The 20,912-nt window shown below is 40.7% G+C and overlaps 1 protein-coding gene across 15 annotated transcripts in view; it reads right to left on the bottom strand.

The window, feature by feature from the left end:
* The window catches only part of SYTL2 (synaptotagmin like 2), a 62,319-nt gene that overhangs the window by 36,550 nt on the left and 4,857 nt on the right, over positions 1 to 20,912 (bottom strand). For 7 of the 15 annotated variants that reach the window (XM_021298769.2, XM_021298773.2, XM_065049752.1 and 4 more), the window contains 2 exons: positions 13,020 to 13,111; positions 8,966 to 9,404 (listed from right to left, as the gene is read on the bottom strand). In XM_021298769.2, the coding sequence (XP_021154444.2) occupies positions 8,966 to 9,066 (101 nt within the window). In that variant the 5' untranslated portion in view covers positions 9,067 to 9,404; positions 13,020 to 13,111. Of the gene's footprint in view, positions 1 to 8,965; positions 9,405 to 12,055; positions 12,126 to 13,019; positions 13,112 to 20,912 lie in introns of all 15 variants that reach the window. The other 8 variants (XM_065049748.1, XM_065049754.1, XM_065049755.1 and 5 more) reach the window with 3 other exon arrangements.

Here is a 20,912-nt window from a genome sequence, read left to right as displayed (position 1 = left end):
TAGGGCATTAAGTACACATGAAAATACATTGAACAAGTGTACAAAGCAATTGTCAAGCACTCTGTAGGCAAACAGAAAATCTGCATGTGTATTAACCGAGCTGTATCTCCCCATCTCCAGAATACCTTATAGAGGGCTAAACCACGAGGTACCACTATAAGGCAGGAAATCAGCTCTGATATAATCAGAGCCTGTCAGCAAATCCAAAGTGCTTTATCTTATGCTTTGTAAGCCAGCGTGATAGCGCATTGCATCTTAGGGCAAGTTAATAATGGCTTCTCTTTCTTTTTTACTGAAACGCTATCTAGCAATACACACCTGTATCTAAAACTGTTCAACTATGTCTCCTCAGTGTCTCTTAATTCCTGCCATTGTGCCCCCCCTTATTCATAGCCCATATTACAAACCACCACAGAATTTGCAAGATGTAACAACTGACATGTTAATAACTTCTTTTATTGCCTTATTCCTCAATCAACAGCTCCAACTGAGCTTTTAAGACAGGAGAGTTTGTGTGGCGTCAGCACATTATGGGACTTCTTGTGACAAACTAAGAAGTGTTTAAATCTGGGTCTATATTTGGCTTGAAGAGATTCATTGCCATCTCACACCCCCTATTCTGAACATAGGAAAATGCACCCCAGTGACTGGTGGCAAAATAAATGTTTTTCAAAGCCTGATACCACCACCTTCACTACAAATCCACTTCTAAAACCTCCCTGCTGCAAATGAAATATCAAACGAGTGAAGAAGGTGAAAGCAGAGAGGATTTTGAGGAATTTATCCTTAATTCTATTTGCTGTAAGCATAACAACAGACCCTAAACCAACTAAATATGACAAAGGATTTAGGTTCTAGGTTTCTTTCTGAACACAAACACCTTCCAAAACGTTTTGTAATATCACTCATGCAAGAACAGAAGTAAAAAAAAAATATTAGACCAGGCATTATAATTGTCAGACTTGCTGATTAGGTTTTCTTCTTGTTTGAGAATGGGAAACAGCCATAAAAGGTTTAGAAGGCAAAAGAAGTAATTATTTAACCATTCCACTCTCCATAAGCGCACCTCTTTGGTCTGCACATATCTAGATAAGCTGTAGGGAAAAAAAGATCTGTTCTGGCATTTGTTAGACAGCTACACCCAAAATATTTGTAATGGGCAGTGCCCAGTTGAGAATATGCACACATATGACTTTCGAAATAAATAATTTAATATTTGATTGGTTTAACCAATAAAGCAATAAGCTTTTCGACTGGTTGAGGGCCGTACTAGAAGAATAAAGGAAACCAATGGGGTTATGCACCCTTTCTCCATCCTTGTAATCATGATACTTCATCACCAACACCTCTTCAATTCTTGCCTTTGGGGGTCTCTTTGGATAGCAAGGTTTTGGGCAGAATCACAGAATGTCAGGGATCGGAAGGGACCTCAAAAGCTCATCCAGTCCAATCCCCCTGCTGGAGCAGGAACACCCAGGTGAGGTTACACAGGAAGGTGTCCAGGCAGGTCTTGAATGCCTCCAGAGTAGGAGACTCCACAAACCCCCTGGGCAGCCTGTTCCAGGCTCTGTCACCCTCACTGAGAAGGAGTTTCTTCTCAAGTTTAAGTGGAACCTCCTGTGTTCCAGTTCATACCCATTACCCCTTGTCCTAGCATTGGTTGTCACCAAGAAGAGCCTGGCTCCATCCTCGTGACACTCACCCTTTATATATCTGTAAACATTAATGAGGCCACACCTCAGCCTCCTCTTCTCCAGGCTAAAGAGCCCCAGCTCCCTCAGCCTTTCCTCACACAAGAGATGCTCCACTCCCTTCAGCATCTTTGTTGCCCTGTGCTGGACTCTCTCCAGCAGTTCCCTGTCCTTCTGGAACTGAGGGGCCCAGAACTGGACACAATATTCCAGATGTGGTCTCCCCAGGGCAGAGTAGAGGGGCAGGAGAACCTCTCTGACCTACTGACCACCCCCCTTGTAATACACCCCAGGATGCCATTGGCCTTACTGGCCAATAGGAGTGTTATGTCTACTAACAACACTCTGATTAATTAATCTCAGCTAGAGTCTTGCTTTTGGATCCTCAGAGAACTAACTGAGCTGTAGTCAGCACAAGTCTTGATGGCTACCAAGACAAACTGACATTTATTCTGAAGTCAGAAGGGGAAACAGACATATCTAGGCCAGGAGCATTAAAATGAATGAGTTACATGCTCATAGGTGTGAGACAGGAAGAGGAAGAAGTGACAGCAGGCAGCTCTGTTGCTATTGAAACATGGTCTCCACTAGAATCTGGAACCAAAACCATGACCGTAGCTTCTGTGCTGAGCAAGCGCTTGTGAAACACACTGACCAGCTTAATGCTGCTATACATCCTTTCTCTCCTATATGATGGCCACATATGTGTCATCAGATTGGCATGTTGTCCCCATAGTTCATTTAAACCATATATATTCTGCACTGAAGCCAGAGTCCTTCATTTTTATATGCTTTTCTGCTACGTGACCTGCAGTTACACTCAGACTTATTCTCCTATTAGTAGCTGCGCTGTCAAGTTTGAAATAAGCTTCATTTTACAAGTAATCCATTATAAATCATGTAATTAGATACTCCCTATGCAGACACACAGAATACATACATTTATTTTGGCATTTCTTACTATATGGAAGCTTAATTTTATTCCATTCAGGAAATCTGTAGCAAGACTTTTGAGCTTACAGAGTACAGGATGTAGGAGCCTTTCAAGGTCTGTCAGCCTTCAGTTTCTATTAGCTTCCACTTGTTTCATTTCTATTACAGCCTCCTACTGTTTAGTTTGTCTCCCAGTTTTAAAGGGTTTGCATAGAAGGTCCCCAGTGGCCTCCCCTCCCTTTTCATGCACTATACAAATAAAACTGCTATGGAAAGAAAAAAAAAAAAGAGAAATAACACCAAACAAACAAATCCACCACAAGGAGGGAACAGCTATCCTGTGACAACACATCTGTGGTATTAGAGTCAGCCTGGAGAGCAGTAGAGGACAACCTGAGCCTGGAGAGGAGAGGTTGCTAGAATGTACGTGCATTTGCTCACAGGTTCTGCTCAAACATGGCATTCCCAGTACTTCACAGGCTTTAAAAGTAGACGTATAAAGCTTAAAAACAGCCCATATCAAACAGCAACCCACAGGACACATACTGTAGGAGAGCAGAAGAGCCTGCATCATAGCTTTCCTCAATCTGTCAGCAAATTTATGCTGTGCTAAATAAGTTGCATTTTAGGATTTCAGGTGAGCTACAAATCAAGACTAATGTACTCTGAAGACAAAGGCTTCAGTTTGGCACTCAATAACACAGCACAGTCCCAGGTACAAATGTGATAAGTTTTGCAAAGATGGTTTTTGTGCTGTAGTGAAGATCACACTTACTGAGGAGTACCCAGTTTGGAGGTTAAAAAAGCCTTATTAGTATCCACTTTTTCCCTTAAGCGCACTCCTCTACCACACAAAATGAGCTCCATCCACCCTGCTGTATTAGCTCTTCCGAACAAGCATCACCCACTCAAAAAATCCATCTGCTACTAGTAGAGAAGTTAGCAATCGATACTGGGAAGAAAAGGTATCAGCCCAGTTCCCAGTATAGTCCAATGCCACATTCCTTACCGAGGCCAGTAAGTAAGGTCTTAACCCCAGTTATTTCACCAGATTAAGATGAGAACAGTCCTGCTTTTCTTACTGGCTCTTCACAGAGTGGGCTGAGACCAAGGTCGTTCGCTGTTACTTCGGTATTGTGAACCTGGCAGAAACCATAGAGGATGCAGAAAAACTTTCTGGAGGATATATACCCACTTATTTTTTTGTCTGTCCAGTGACAAACAAAGACTTAAGCAAAAAAGGAGTTCACTCAGAATAGGGTGGTCATTTTGGGGAAGGGGGGTTGGTGTTTGTTTTATTTTAAATAAATCTCTGGACCACAACAACCAACCTCGCAACCAAACCCACAATAATTCTTATATCAGTTGGTTTTGTTAAAAAGGATAAATACTGGCACACATGTTTTGCAAGGGAATAAAACTGCTCTGTCTCCTGAACAGTCACCCTCTATTTGTTAGATCACACTTGGCGCTAAGCAATGTCTGTAAGGGGGAATTATTCCAGCAGACACAAGCGTATCCTTTTCCACCCAGACAGGTGTGCCTTACACCCCAAAGAGGAATGTCTCATCTCAAGGTACTTACATACCTGAGAAATCTGCAGCTGTGAGTGCCACCTGATACTTTGATTATTGCAAAATGCCTCAGAAATCCTGCCCCATTATCACATTAAACCAAGAATCTGAGAAAAAAAAAATGCCATTTTTAAACTGCTAAAGCTAATGTACATACATACATATATATATATATAATTTTTTTAGACAAAGTTTAATTTATTTGAAAAGAAGTTGTTGGTGAATTGACATGCTGGACCTCCTCTGTCTTTGGCAATTGGAAACGTCTCTGAGCTGCTTTCATCTCACACAACCACTACCCAAAGCCAAGCAAAGGAAGGAAGGAATGGGCAGCAGGTAAGCACTGTCTTATCCTCCAGCTCCTTTGGGGGAGTCCCCCAGGTTGTTCCCAGTTTGATGGAGCTACTTCTCCTTCAACAGACCTGCCCAGCTAGAAAGGAATCAGTCTGCTAAGGGCACAAGGAAAGAGTTTACAGGATGTCCCTGACTCGGCTGAAGACAATCTTCTAAGCGCACACTCTCACATATACGCTTTGACCATCAGTACATTATACTTACTAACAATTAAGCCTGTTAAAAGTTAATCAGAAGTCCCTGGTACGACCACTAGACACAAATATATGATTTCAGAACTAGTTATAAAAATAGCATGAGTTTCATTTAATTAGCAATTAATTTCCACTTCTCCTATAATATGGCTAAGTGGTGTGTGAGCACAGATGCTCTGTTTGACAAGAGGAGATACTAATATCTCACCATTTGAATTCTCAGTGAAAGAGTCCAAGTCACTTAATTCTCAGTCTCTTGCAGTTAATCCATCTGCAGAGTTTTTTTTAATCACCACGGGTAGAATTAATTTCAGATTTAAAAGCCTTGCTCACATTGTAAGCAAACTTCTCATTGACACAAATGTATGACCTAAAAATACTATTAAATACGCTGCAAAGCAAGTTCAGGTTTTTTTCTAATGTGTTTTCAAAGTCAGCTTCACAAGAATTGTAGGCTTTATCTTCTTAGTCGTCATACTTGCTTATTACTAGACTTATCTGAATCCACTAAGGCTTACGGATAACATCAGTACCCTGAGAAGAACCTTAGAATCATGTTACTAGAGGGGATGCTCTGACAGGATCTTAACATATCCTTACCTCTACATTTAGGGAGTGATTGTTGTTTGTGGCACCCCTTGCCCAAGCAAGCTTTCAATAAAAATTCAAAGTGGCTCAGAAGGGACGATGACCAGCCTAAGAGACCTCAGTTAGACACACAAACACCGTTCTGTTTACTGACCAGCCCCGACTGCAGAGCACATACAGATATACCATGCTCTTGTGTTGCCTGTAAACCGCATCTCTTCCGCATTATTTTTCCATTCATTCACAGATGCCCAAAGTTTTATCATGAAATAGTGCAAATAATATATTTTAATAGGTTTATAAGAAGAAGGGATGGAGAACTGGTAAAATAATCATTTTTGCAGAGATTTAGCTTTAAAAAAAAGAGTCCCTAGGTATTTGTATGGCAATGAAAAAGAGCGATATTTCAGAATTATGAAGTTATAATTGGTGCCTAGTTAGCTAACTATGCAGACACTACCCAGCTGCCACAGTCATCTGAGTGGATACTGAGGACACACCTGGAAAATTTCTAGAACCTTTGGAAAAAATACACTGGAGGCAGAGTGGGAAAAATGGGTAACTTTTCAGAAACAAGGTTAGCTTTGACAGCACCTCTAAGACAACATCTTTAAACTCTTCTGTCTTCAACCAGCCCTTTAAACTTGAATCAGCACCCATGTTCAAAACCACAGAATCATAGAATCATTTTGGTTGGAAGAGACCCTCAGGATCATCAAGTCCAACCATAACCTAACCTAACTCTAGCACTAAACGACCTAAGACGACCAAGAACCTGAAGTGAACCCTCAAAATGGTTACATCTAACAGAAAAGTATTTTATGAAGATTTTAAGAATGTATTCTGGAGACTGTCATTGAATGTTATTTTCACACTATAATGGTAAGTCCAGTTTCCCCAATGCCAATATTCGGCTCACTCCAATACATTAAATACATCTCATCCTAAGAAGCAATCAAACAAACAACAAAAAAGCCTTCCTTCTAACAGCCTACAATGTAAGGAAAACTGCCTTGAAAAGCGACTGAAGAGGATATCTATTAAAACTGACCGGAATCAAGAAACCATCTATGCTGGGGTTCCAACAGCCACACACGGAATGTTATCAGAAAGGTGAAACGTACGTAGCGCCCAGCAGAACCAGCCCACTGAAGCTTTCTCTATTTTTGCAATGTAACACCAATGCACGTATTAAAGGGGTTTGGCACACGGTGCCACCACCCAGCACACAAACACATAATTTCCCTATCACTTACCCTCTCTCATTGTACACAACGAGCAAACAATCCCCAGCACAGCCCACGAGAGCAATGCCAGGAGGTTCTGTGGGAAAGGGCCAAGAAGCCACAGCATGGAACCATGGCACAAAGGCGACCACAACAGTTCTGTGTCTCAGACGTGCTGGTGCCAAGGGCCGGCTGCTACACCACACAAGAGTCACTCAGCCACAACCCAGGCCTTGAGATATTTCTGTTCTGTGTTACTGTCTCCAGAAAGGGCCAAAAACTGTGTTAACTCTGAATTACACAACTGTAAAAAGAGTTTGGGGCTACGCTGGAGCTGCTGCCAGGGAATTCAGCTATGTGTGAGATTCCTGAACAGGAATGAGGACAACCAAATGAATAAGTTGGCAATATGCTGAAAAATGACTCCTAGTCTTGACAAGCTGTCACTCAGCTCTCCCATTTTATGCTGGTTTTCCTCCCCTCAGTAATATTGCCATTCAGGGGCTGGCAGCAGCTCCTGGGGTAATGAAGCAAAAAGAGGTATTTCTTGCCCTAGGAATAAAAAAAGAAGGCAATGTCTTTTGATTTTCTTGCATCACACCCTCTTGTCATCTGAGATTTCTTCATCACCCTTTTATCCGTAAGGAGAAAATTTCAACATCCTTGTTGCTTTGGGACAGAGCTCAGAAGAGGTCAAAGAAGAAGCAGGCATGCTGTTCCCAAAAATATCAGCACAGTTTTAATACAGATAATCAATATTAGGAGCTACTAGCAGAGAAGGGACTTTAGTGGGTGATTTGTAAAATTCCACTAAGATGTTGCTCAAAGAGGATTTTGTCATGTTACCAGTTTATCCCAGGAACATGGTACAGGTTATTAGGACACCTCTCAAAGCTCAGAATTTCTTTGATAGGGAAAAAGATCACATTAAAAGACTTCAGTTATATACACATACAAATAACACCTTGTCAGGGTGTGATGTTTGTATGATGACATTTGATCCCAGCTCTTGGAATCTTCCAGGTGTGCAAAGCTGCAGAATTCAAACCAAAATGTTGCATCTCCTTAGCTGAAGGTAGTGTTGTAATATATAATATACAAAAAGCAAGCTCCATATGCCACATCTAGGCAGAAAAATCAGTTCCATACATAAGCTTCCAGCTTTTCAGAAGTTATAATATTCAGAAACCAGAACAGACATTTTATTGTAGAAACAAACATGTTGATTACAGGCTGCTACAACGTGCAGTCCCTTGCATTTTCCACCACACCCTCTTGAACTAGAATTACAAATGGCAAAAGTGAAGTTATACAGACAAAAATACTTGTCGACAGCCCTTTCAGACCACTACTGGGAGTGGGTTGTTTGATTATCTGTTCCAGGAAGAGTTCCTTTCCCCAGATACTGTTTTCAAACTCACATCTACAATTACTTTCCTTGAGTTCTTTCAGACCTGGCACTGATGTACCCATTCAAAGATGAAAGCAAGTGTTTTCATACCTACAGTAAAGAAAATGCCCGTTTTGTTACAGCAAAGTCAGTTTTCTGCCTTTTGAAGTAGGAGACAAATCTATATGGTGAAAACGACTCCTCAAGTTGCATTAAAAAAAAGCCTGATTACCAAAATCCTCATTCTTGAGCAGGTCGCTGTCTGTATTAGCTGAAATCACTATTACACTGCTATTTGTACTTGTTTAAATGGCTCTGTCAAAGTCAAGTCATCCGGGTAACACTGCTTTCCGCACATACACCTCTGTTCATGGCACTTACCCCAGGAGTTGCTCTAGGAAAATCTCCCAGCATGCAAAACACTCCAGAATAACAAAACATCCCTTCATTTGTGACACCACAAATTAAAAAGGGAGCAATTATCTGCTTTAGCCACAGATTGCAAGGACTTCTCTTGGCAATGGAGCAGTGTTGATACCTCCTCTGGACCAGATCTCCAATGTTCCACATATTTCTTCACTCAGACATGTTACTGATTGCGTCTATACCGACTCTTTTGTTTGTTTGGGACACTAGTGCTCTTTCTGAAACAAATCCCCCCACTTATCACACATTAGTTCATTTTGCAGAGGTTTTGATACTTGCAGACCGAATCCTTTTCTGAGGAAACCAAGCCAGATGTATGTCAGGCCAGGTGCATACCGAGTGTGCTTGGCCCCTCGGGGAATTGTGAGGATCCAAATCAACAGTCTTTTGGCTAGTAATTAATTGTTTGTGTGGTAGATAAATTTCATCCAGACACTACACTAAATCTAGTCCAGAGTATAAACTATATATACTGTGGAATGTGGGGCCATCAGCAACGACTGGTTTTATCTACTCCTGTGCTCTGAGTAATTCAGCATACAAACTGGGTAGGTCTTCCCAGGACAGCCCAAGGCACTGTATCTCTTACCTGACTCTCTCTTCCTCAGCTCTTTTGAGCTCTGCATCCCGTTGCAGCACCTTCATTATTGCCTCTTGTTCCTCCTCTGTTAGGAAGCTCAGGTCAATCATCTTGTTGTGTGTGGAAGGGTTGGCAAAGTGTCAGGAAGATCTTAAATCCTGCTGAGGAGAATAGTCTTGTAGTTTACTTTATAGGTATAGAAATATTTTTTCAGCGGGCACTGAGCAAGATGGACCAGGTCACAGTCAGTGGTCTAAAGAGCCCCAATATTGTTTTCTTGCAGTAGAGTATGTGCATGCTTCCCTAGATGAAAGATTTTTGGGAAAGTGTTGCATTCCTGCTGGCCATTGCAATTATGTCTTCTCAGCTTGTCCTCTCAGCTCTGCTTCCTACAACAACAGTTCATTGACCCAGTATATCCAGCGTTTAAGGACAAACAAAATACCCCCTAAAAAAGAGACAAGGAAGAACAAGCTGTAATATGAGGGATCAGGGAAGTAGATTATGTATGCATTTTTAATTAAAAGAAACAAGTCTTTCAATGTAATTAAACTGCTTTGTGAAGTTCAAATGGTCACTTCAAGTCAGACCTGTTTTACAGGCCTCTTGTTCAAGTTGGCCATGAAAATAATATATTCCAATATGACAACTCACCCCCTAAAAAAAAGAATTCAGTGTTATTCAAATGATACATTTTAAAATAAGTGCATTTTAAGTTGTCCTTTAAGTCAGCAGAACAATTTGGAGGAGAGGGAAAGGTACAGAGCGGGGAGGGGGATATCAAGAACACTTAACACATTCATGCATTTAAAATTTGAAAAAAAGTGTAGTCACAAGTATTGACATTATCTTTAAGAGAACACAAGAAGTCTGTGTCTATGACTATCATATACAGATAGACAAGAGCAAGATATCTCTGGAGATTCACTGCTGCTTGCAGCCCAGATTCACAGCAACGCTGCAGAGTGAGGCAACTCAACCTGCATCTCCAGTGTTCACCTTCTGCCAGTGTAGGCTTGGATCACATCCATGAAATCTCTTGACAAGAGCTAGAAGCTGGGTTTTGTGTATTTAAAGAAAGACTCCCTAAACTCCATGAACAGAAGACTTAATGAAAAAAAGAAAAGCACAACCACTTGGGCTAAAAGTCACGAGCTCGCCATTCTGGTTTACTTTTCATTAGCACATTTCTAGGACAGCATCTTGGGCAAGTCACCAACCAAACAGAGCAAAAGAATAATCTCATGAGGGCAGCCCATTGAACTTTTGGACCCTACTCCACTCCTACCAATCTGTGCCTTGCCCTCCACACCTATCTTCCCACTCCAAGTCTTCAAAGGCTCCTTTCCCCTTCCAGGAGATCAGAAAGGCAGCAGTCACCACAAGCCCTGGAGGAAAAGCCCCAAGGAAGCAATCAGAACCCTACTAAACATAACATGCTGCAGCAGTGAGATGGGAGGCGTCTGGGAATGTGCTAAAGGAATTTGTGTGATCCAGTTCAAGACTCGGGGAGCATGTTCTCAAACTGGTGCAATGCTTCTTTCTGCAGGATTTAGCCTGCCATTTCTAACAAAAACGTGTATCACTCATAAAAGCTTCTCACATGCTACTCAGAACTAAAAGTAGCAGATTTAAGAGTATATTTCCTCAGAATCCCCTCCAAATGGAAATTCTGTAACAGACTTCTGACCAAAATGCTCTTCCCCGCAAACCACAAAACACTCCTGAGGGAGTTGAGATTGTTCAGCCTGAAGAAGAGAAGGCTCTTGGGAGACCTTATTGCAGCCTTTCAGTACTTAAAAGAGGCCTATAAGAAAGATGGGGACAGATTTTTAACAGGGCATGTTGTCGCAGGACAAGGAGTGATGGTTTTAAATTAAAGGAAGGGAGATTCAGGTGACACATGAGGAAGAAATTTTTTACAATGAGGGCACTAAAACCCAGGTTACCCACAGACTGGTGGATGCCTGAAGACATCCCAGGCCAGGCTGGACAGGGCTCTGAGCAACCTGATCTGGGTGAAGATGTCCCTGCTCATGGCGGGGGTTGGATTGGATGAGCTTTGAAGGGCCCTTCCAACCCAAACTACTCTATGACTCCTCACTGAAGGGTCAGGTACCAGGTTTACAAAGTCAAGTTTGTTACAGTAAACCTTTTAAACATTCTAGAAGCTTTTGTAAGCTGCTGGATGGAGTCAGAATTGCTATGCCTTTCTGACTAGTTACCTTGAAGTCAAGAGGAAGGGAACCATATGAGTCATTTCCCTTTCCTTTGTACCAACCCCCACTTTGGGAAAGAAAGTCAGGGTATCTATGGCCACCATGGGCTGCAAAACAATTTATTTTACAAGATATAACTGTAACTTTTACTCACAACCACTACATTTTACCACCACTACTGTATAATTATGTCAGGAATATGATCTCATGTAGGCCAAATCACTGTCCTACAGGACATATGGAATAAATGTGAAATAATTTCTATGTAACCATCTTGAGTATGTGGAATTAGAAGTCATGTGGTAACACGAACCCTACTGCTTTATCCAAACCAAACTATATCTAGAAGCACTAATTTAAAATACTGGTCTGTCTCCATTTTATAAGTCATGGTTCTAGAGGATTATTCACTTACAAGGCAATCCTTGTCAAAGACAAAAACCTCTTATTAAAAAAAATCTTCAGAGGAAAAAAAAGAGGTGGGAGGACACAGATGAGGAGCCAGCTACATCTAGACTAGAGTCTCCTAGTGCCTCAGGGTTGCAGCACCATGGATGTAATGAAGTGACAGAAAAAGAAATAAATAGCTTGAATGTAACTTAAGTCTCAGAAGCATCCCTAGTGACAAACTGCTGAGAGACAGAAGAGAAGCAGATATTGTTATTGGACAGGTTTCTGTTAGGCAGCTGCCATCACAACCCTTTAGGTCCATGTGTGTCTGCCTCAGGCCCTTGCAGTCTGGTGCTGCAGTCTGGTGCATTGACCTAACGAGCACAAAAATCATGCAATAAGTCATTGCACTTGCTCCCCTGGCCACAGAGTTCAACCAGGAGATTAAACAAGATAATTGGCATTGGCACTACTCAAAGGGAAACTTCACCTCTAAAGATAATGGCACTTCTTACAGATGTGGAAGGCAGCTGCAGCCAGGTTAATGATTATCCCCCCTGCTAAAGAAAAGAAAAAAAGAATAAAGAAAAAAAAACAAAACCAACCACCTTCTGCATGTGATGGTGCTTGGCTCCCATATTTATTTACTCTATGATGCTCATTGTGATTTTGTTCCATGAGGTTGATATAACAGTATCTCAAGCAACCTGCTATCTGTAACTTCCTTTATATTTAGAGGAATGACAGTTTAACAATTAGGCAGTAGTAAGAAGTGCTTAATATAGAGCTACCAACAAACAATAATCCAACATTTGTTGAGGATCTGCAACAGCACTCCTCCAGCTTATGAGCAGGTATGGATATCCCTTTTAAATACCATGTGCACAGAAGCTTATGTTGCAACCACAAAACCTGGACAGCTCTGAAATGGAATTATCAAGGATTTTTTCATGTAAATCAGGCACATTCCTTGCCTCAGGTTAATCAAGTCTTAAAGTGTTACAGAAATGACATCTTACCACGTCTTTGTGTTTAAAGAAGGCTGAGGGAAAAAGTGTCGTATCGTCTATTAGATTAACTTAAAAATCTAAGAGAAATAGTTGGACCGCATTTACAAAACAAGGTGGAGGCTTCACTGATATCTCACAGTATACAAATTAATAAAACTAGTGGAAGCAGAACTTCAGTCCTCCCCAAACAACAGTTTGCAAGGGATGAACACCCACACAGGCTGTGGGAGCTCACAGTAAGCTGTGCTGCTACTAAACTTCCCAGGTACCACCATTCTGTAGAGCACCTTCTGCAACTAAGGTTGCACTCCCACTATATTTTCACTCAATGCAAGATACCACCTACCCCAGCAGGCTCTTAACCTTTTGTTTTTCCAGGTAGGTATCACACAATATACTTCCACAGTTCACAAAGCTGTGTTTTGCTAATTTTAACATACTTACTATGTCTGGCTTAACTGCAACACATTCTCTTCCCAGCTCTTCAGTGTAGAATCCTACATGAATTCTGTTCTACTGATCCATTTCCACACATCCTGTAATCAGATGTACATGGTATCGTATTAGTTGGTTTGGTTCCCACACAAAGTTATGATTTAAAGCTTCCCTAGTCCTGAGTAAAGCAGCTGAGACCCTTTAGGTTCCTTTGCAAAGCTAACAGTGTGACACTTCAGTTAAGGCATGTCTGACAGCCTGAAAAACTGGCCCCTGATCTCACTAGATAGGCAGTTAAAAGAACTAGCAATGATCAGCTGGGTTTCCCTCTCCCCTTTAATGCGTATCTTCCATATAGAGTAAATTGTATCACATTTCACTATGATAACAAGTCTATAGCCACTGAAACTACACCAGTCACAAACTGAAACCAGAGCAGTTCTTAGTCTCTGCATAAACTTCTGTGTGTGGTAGACTTGGCCAACCTCATGAGACCAACTGATAGCAGTGAACGGAAAGGCTGGCTTGCTGCAAAAAATTGTAAGCACTGATTCCAAGCACAAACAGTAAAAACTGCTGGCTTAGAGTACAGCATCTGTTCTAAGACCTAAGGCTTTACATATAAATTAAAAAAGAACAACACAAAAAACACAATCCCTCCCTCAACTTCAGGTCTCTCACTGCTATTACCCCAAGCTCAATGCTTTTGATTTCTTTTTTTAACATTTTCTCCTCTTAAGATCCCCTATACATGCCAAAAAAAGAACTTAAGAGGTCTCAGCAGTCTGTTCAGTGCCACTGCAAGTTCAATAGGAAGTTCTCCTTTGCCAGGCAAGTTTTCAGTCCTAAGTTTCAAACAAGACTGAAAGATCCATGTCAGACTGATTAAGTCATGAAAATCGAGAGAAATACCATGTTGACCTATTTCTGGAGAAAGGCTGTCATGTGCCATAGACCAACATTTGTGAGTCTTGGGATATTTGGCATAATTTTTTTCTTAAACCTTAAATTACGGGAATCCACACAAAAACGTTCCCTTTCATGAATTATTTCTAATCCCTGTAATAAACAGAAATTATGTTTTATGTAACTCGTGCATGAAAGCTTCTATGTTTTGGCAATAAAAGAAACAGAAAGAAGACCCAAAATGAAGTTTCCCATACACACACTCTTAAGCCAGTCACAAATTCCAAATGCTATAGGCCAGGCATTCATTCAAAAATTTTATCTTATAAAATTGCTCAAAACCTATCAGGCAGTTATATACCTCAATTCCTTTAAGTAAGGCTTTACATTTTTCCAGAACACAAGTCAGAACAGAAAGACAACCCTGTCCAGAAACTTGTTACCCTACAGAGAGCTCTATCTGCTCCTCCACTGCTTTCTCCCAAGTACAAAAGAGGAAGGTTAATTCAAATACTGCATTCCAAACATTATGATATATAAAGTTAAGAAGAACTACAATCATAGTTTAGATTTCAAAGTTTTTGCTCACTGTTTACATATGGGATGCAATGAGGGAGGGACAACAAGAGGTTGGAGTAGTTGGCTGACATTAAGTTCATCAACAGGATCAGAAAACAAACAGCAAAATCCCAGAGTCAGCTGTTCCAGCCAAATCAACATTTCTTTTTGCATGCAGAAATCTCATAGTGTCCTAACTTTACTTTGCAAAATTACTTTTCAAGGGTTCCTTGTACAGTAGACCTAAAGCTGCTAGAGCTCTGCTCCAGAAAATGTCTTGCAGCCAATGCCTCTGACAAGAGAAAGAAGGTGACAACCAGTCACAGAATGGCTGGGGTTGGAAGTGACCTCTGGAGATCACCCAGTCCAACCCACCTGCTAAAGCAGCTTCACCAGAGCAGATCGCACAGGAATATGTTCAGGTGGGTTTGAATATCTCCAGAGAAGGAGACTCCACAGCCTCCCTGGGCAGCCTGTTCCGGGGCTCTGGCACCTCAAAGTAAGTTTTTTCTCATATTCAGATGGAACCTTCTATGTTGCTTTTGCACCCCTGTTTGTGACAAATCACCCTGCGCACATGGTTGGTCAGTGACTCACCTCTATACATCATCCCATAACAGCATCTAGTTACAAGTAATCTGCTGACTCTTCCAAATGAGAGGGAATGGTTTTATGCATTGAAAAGCTACAGGTTTTCCTAACTTTATTTCTTCACCGTTTCAACATATCAGTGCTAGAAACCAGGATGAGTTGGAAAGCAATAAGAAGCTGAGGAAGACAAATAAATAGAATTGTTTAATATAACAATTCACATCTGCAGAGAAACTCATTCTGTGAAGAAACAAAGTTCAGCCTATACCCATGCTCAGGAAAATAATAACCCTTTATTTTGAAGCAAAGAAGCCAAGAAGGACATTAAGAACAGTAAGAGCCTTGCAGAATTGGCCGCTACCACCCTGGGAGGTGACATTAGGCAGTAATGGCACCTCTGACTATGATGCCTACAAGCTATAGCTTTGCAACAAAAACAAATCATCACCCTCCTGAACAAATTTTATTCTCTGCTGACATTTATTCAGCACAGCCACAGGTAATTCAGCACCAGAGAATATAATTTTTCTATAAATACATGACAGAGAACAGCTTGTTAAGGTAAATACTACTGTTGGCCCAAGCACTAGTAGTTTAAGACAGTCATTAACATATTTGTGCAGAAGATTAGAGGACTATGGATTTCAGCTTGAGTAGTGGAGAAAGAAAAGCTATTAACTTCAAGAGGGACTTAAGTCATCATCCAAGAGAGTTTTAAGCAGGGTTGCCTGCAATGGTAAGGGCCTGAACTTAAAGCGAACACAAGAAGGACTGTTATTTTAATTCTCAAAGGAGCAGAATGGAAGACATCACTCAGTGAGACATGTGTATCTGTAGCCAATCCAGCTGCTCTTTCAAGAGGTGTTATCAGACATTTTCAAAATGATAACAGCTAAGTGTACATGGCATATCATATTTCCAGCAGTCCCAGAGATTAACTTAGAAAACAATATTTGCCAACACGTATGTTTAGACAGTGGGAGGTAGAGAAGTTCTTATCTAGCTATTAGCTGTGGGGAGTGTTGGTGGAACAAGGACCTTTGCAGAAAAGGGGGATATCTATAAAGCCACATTGCTCTTACAAACACAGCAATGCTTCATTTTATTCCAGTAATAAATCTACGTGTTCTCCTGTATAATACTCATGACAATACAGTTATGTGCAATTATAGAACCAGACAATGGCTCAAAACAGTCACAATGGGGAAAAAAAAATAAAATATGATACACAAGAAGCCTTGCTCACACTTTACTCAACAGTACAAGATGATCCCTGTTGGTTTTAATGGCCAAAATAGTGGCAATCTTAAAATATTCTTACTGACAGCCTTATATAACTATCTTCAGTCAGCTGGAAGAAGAACTGCAGCAAGAGTAATGCAAGCACTTGAGAAAAGTTCTGCTTTTCTCCAGGAATATCTGCTTTGCTGGTCAACGTGGCTCCAACTGCCATTTAACTTTATTCTTGTTTGGTAAGAATTCAAGACCTCCGTCGCTTTGAAGACTATACAGGCAATTGTTCTGTTCTACACAAAATTTAATCTGAACAAGGGAACAAAATGGCAGTGAGAGAAAGAAGATAAAAGTTAACAACTGAAAATTGGAAGAGAAAAAGAGTGATTTCCTTTGGTTGTAGCGTAATCCCTCTAATCACATATGGCAGCTTGCCATTTCTTTCATAGGGCTTGGATATTGGCAGCAGCGCCTAAGAACGTCAATCTCTGTACCTATATGGTATACAATAGCTAGGCAGTGGTTTCATGAGGATGCAGTCTCTGGAATAAGTGGTTTGTAAATTAAAAACTCAGAGAGACACACCAATTTTTTTCTTTTCTCTGTGATCACTGTTTGTCAGACTAACTATAGATGCCATGCCATAAGTATAAAACTACTCACAAAAAAAAACTGAAGCAGCTTCAAAATTACAGAGATTAAAGCAAGTTAACATCAATAACATCTGCATATCTCATTACAAATTCTGAGGTTCTTCAAATCTAGTTGTATTTCCTTGCCAATCAGACCATTGGCACCTCGGTGTGGTTTAATCCCAGTATGCACGTTGTTCGAATTAATAATAGTTCATTTGCCAGAACTTCATTCTTCTAGTTGCTAATTCTTTTCATCAGGAATTACAATACTCAGGGTGACCTGAACTATAATAAAAAAAGGCAGCTCAATCCTCTAGATCTCTGAAGACAGAGCACTATTTTGTAACAATTATTCCCAGCTACATTTACAGAGGGCCTAGACTCTTCCCTCCAAAAGCAGAAATGTGGGGGGCTTACAAGACTCAAACTCCAATTGTCTCCTCATTCATGTCAGCATTGGCATTAGACCCACACAGGGTGCACCTTAAGAGAGTGTTTTTATGTCGTGTTTGAAAACAGATTTAAACTAAAATGTTTAAGAGAGATTGGAAGAACACCGATTACTTGGTGGGAAGTTATCTCCTAACTCTACATATGCTTATCCGGCACACTTCCGCATTTAATGATCTGCATTTAATGATAGCTCTTTCTGAATATTTTTGCAAAATAATTACAAAACATTTAAATCCTAGCAAGGAATGCCACAAGAAACAGCCAAAAGACTGCCCCTTCACCCCCAAACCTGAAACTTATAATGAAACTAATCGATTAATTCCTTAAAAAGGTTTTGTGAAGATGTTGATGGCTTCCTTTCTTTCATTTCATGGGAAAGAAGTGCTTACCCTCTTTTTCTGGAGACTTGCCATCTTAAATCTACAGATTCAGTATGGAAGATAAAAGTGAGAAGGGTTCAAGAGCACTTCCATTCCCTTCTCACCAGCTTTTATTGCAGAGTTGAAAACATGCCTGCTCTTCCTCTCACCCCCAATGTCTACATGTGCATATAACCAGGAGCTGCTGAATCCCTTTCTTTCTCTTCTCTTGCCCCATTCTTAAAAAAACAACACCACCACACAATAAATTTTCTAGTTTAAGGTCTGGCATTCCCTGCACTAGGCCAATGAGCATTGTTTCTTGATGCAAGTCAAACAAAAACATCCATTATATACTAGGAAGTACTTAAAAAAAAAAAAAAGTGGCAAAACAAACCAAAAATTATTTTAAAAGCTAAAGTGGTAGAATTCCCCCAGGCAGACCATGCTGTGAGTATATTTCTCCCTCATTCAGCTTAGGTTTTCCTTCACTTAGGTGCCTGTACATGAGACATCTGAAAGGAACTTTCCGCCCCAAAAAATACTGGAACAATAAGGAGTCTCTGCCTGGTTTCTAATTTTCTGTGCACTACTGGGATTTCAAAAAGGCAACTAACCCTGTATTCTGCTCCTCTTTGCTTAAATAAAAAATCCCAGATTCTGTGAGCAGTTATAGCCCCCAGTAAATCATAACTAGTTATGTACTTTGCTTTCTTCCTAGCCATATGCTCACAAAGTCTTCATTGTACTTTTATGATGTTTTCTACATCAATTCCCTTGATAGGCATGGTTGAAAAGTAGTGTTGTGAAACTGATAAAAATCCCTGTTGTTAATCTATTGTTCATGGTTTGGGCAAATTTTATAATAGCATTAAGCAAATCAATGATACCAATGTAAAGGAGGTGATACCTTCAGATATTGGTGACTTCAGGGGAACCATCCTACCTCTACCCTGCTTCCTCACTGTTTAGCAAGTACCTTGGTACTTTTTAGCTAGGACTCTGTTCTGAAACTTGTACCACTCAAGAGTAGAAGCGGGCAAAGCAATGTGACTAATTAACAAGAATTTCCTATCAGTGGCTACTGGGAAGTGACACATTTCCTTCATCTTGGTTAGATAATATTTTCTTATAAAAGCAAAGAACACTGAGCTGCAGTTTACACAGCACAGCCCCAACTCTGCTAATGCAGGCTTTCTAACACGAGTTTACTAAGGGGCTAGCAGCATTGATGCAAAGAAATTCATGTTACAAACAGCAAACATGGGTTTGCATTCAAATGTTTAGCTAGACTAACACTCACTCTGTTGAGCTGACAGTGAGATATTTTGTAGAGCAGTTTCAGTCTTGGACACTAATTGGAAGACTCTTAAATATACAGTTGCTTAAGAAACTTTGAAAAAGTTTCATTTCAAAGCCTGTCCATGTGACTTCTCTGATTATTTTTATCCCATTGTTATGGGATAGTCAGCATCTGTTACATCCCTGTGAGTTTGAGCCCCTACTCCCACTCATTTGAGTCAAGGTGATGAGCAAGTTAAGCAAGGACAGCCGCTATCGCTGACAGACTGATTTTTCTCCACTATGGTTGTAAAACGGGGGATGACTGGGTTAACAGGTTGCCCCTTTCCTGCCTCACTTTCACCTCTCTAAAGCACTGTCACTGCCAACTGCTCAGGTGGTTGCACATTTTCTCTGCAGATAAGTGCACAATACAGCTTCATGGTAGAGGTTGAGCACAAAACTGTCAAATTGGGACGGCAACATTTTATGTCATGTCTTTCTCCCCCAAGACAGGCTGCTGATTTCAGCTCCAGCAGAGCAGTTTTGCCTGTAGGCCAACACAAAACTGAGATCACACAGAATACTGCAAAAGGCACTCCAGCACTGTCAGACACATTTAACTGTATCAACAGGTAGCTGTGGGAAACAAAATCATCCCTTATTCACTTAAATCACTCTAATTTGTCACTTTTACCCTTGTTAGTGTAACTACAGCTCTATTTAATTGATTACTGATGTGCATAAAGAGCCAATGAACAAAACATGCCATTTGGCTGAGCTTTCTCACAAGATGACTGACTAACCACTGAGCTTAGACACCAGTGAAAGTTTTTAAGGTTAAAATTACCCACTTAATAATGATGTAATCTGAAGGCTACCAAGAAAGCTTGCGTCAGTTAATCCGGTCCATGTTACACTGAGTCACACACCTACTTGAAACCAGGGCCTTACACAGAATCCAGTTACCAGCAGCAATCAGGTGCTACAGGAAGAAGAATGTTCTTTAGGAGTCCTGCAGTCATAGAAACAATAAGCAAGCTAAAGAGAGAGGTGGGAGAAAAAGCACTTTGGGGAAGTTTTCAGATAAGTTAAAAATCAAAGTGCTTAAAAAAAAAAAAAAAAAAAAAAAAGCCTGCAGTCGGTAGGCAGAATAGTCAAAATTAGGTCTCATCTTGGTCAACAAAATTAACTTAACCTTTTCAGTTAAGTTTTTATTTCAGGGTTATTGTTGTGGTGGTGTTTTTTGGTTGTTTTGTTTGTTTTTTAATAGCTACATTTTTAAAAAAGCTTAGTATAGCTCCATATTACGAGGAAAATCCCTCAGCCCCTCATAATGATGTTTCAATGGATAGCCCTATAATATGAATATTTCATCTGATAGCAGGTTCATTCTGGCTAAGTTGAAACCAACAAGCAGCAACGTCAGTCCTCCTTAATAGTTATATTAAATTGCAAGAATAACAGGAAGTTTATCAGCCATGAAAACTTCACTCACGAGATTGTTTGCACTGCTGGGCTGGGCTACATCACGCAAAACCCAGTTTTTTCACTGACTGGTACCAGTTTTACTGAATACTTATGGCCAGATCCAAACAGAGCACTCAGGCACCCAAAAGGAAGGTGCGCTATGATGCAAGGAGCCTACGGGGACATGGTGAGAGCTAAACCCAGCTGCAACATGTGAGTGAGGAGCAGGGAACAGTTTCTGTAGCAGGCTACAGCTGTTCTGGATGAGCCCGTGTCAAATCCCACTGCACAAGTAGGATTCGCCATATAAATGCTGCTGAATAGCACAGGTTTGGGGAAAAGAGAGCAGGAGATTGTGATTGAAATTGTTTCTCAGACACAAGTAGCAAAGTCAGGAGTTCAGAGTTTGTGAGACT

The sequence above is a fragment of the Columba livia genome, chromosome 1 (genome assembly GCF_036013475.1).
Source record: "Columba livia isolate bColLiv1 breed racing homer chromosome 1, bColLiv1.pat.W.v2, whole genome shotgun sequence".
In the NCBI taxonomy this organism is placed as follows: Eukaryota; Metazoa; Chordata; class Aves; order Columbiformes; family Columbidae; genus Columba; species Columba livia.
This window is presented reverse-complemented; position numbering and strand designations above follow the sequence as displayed.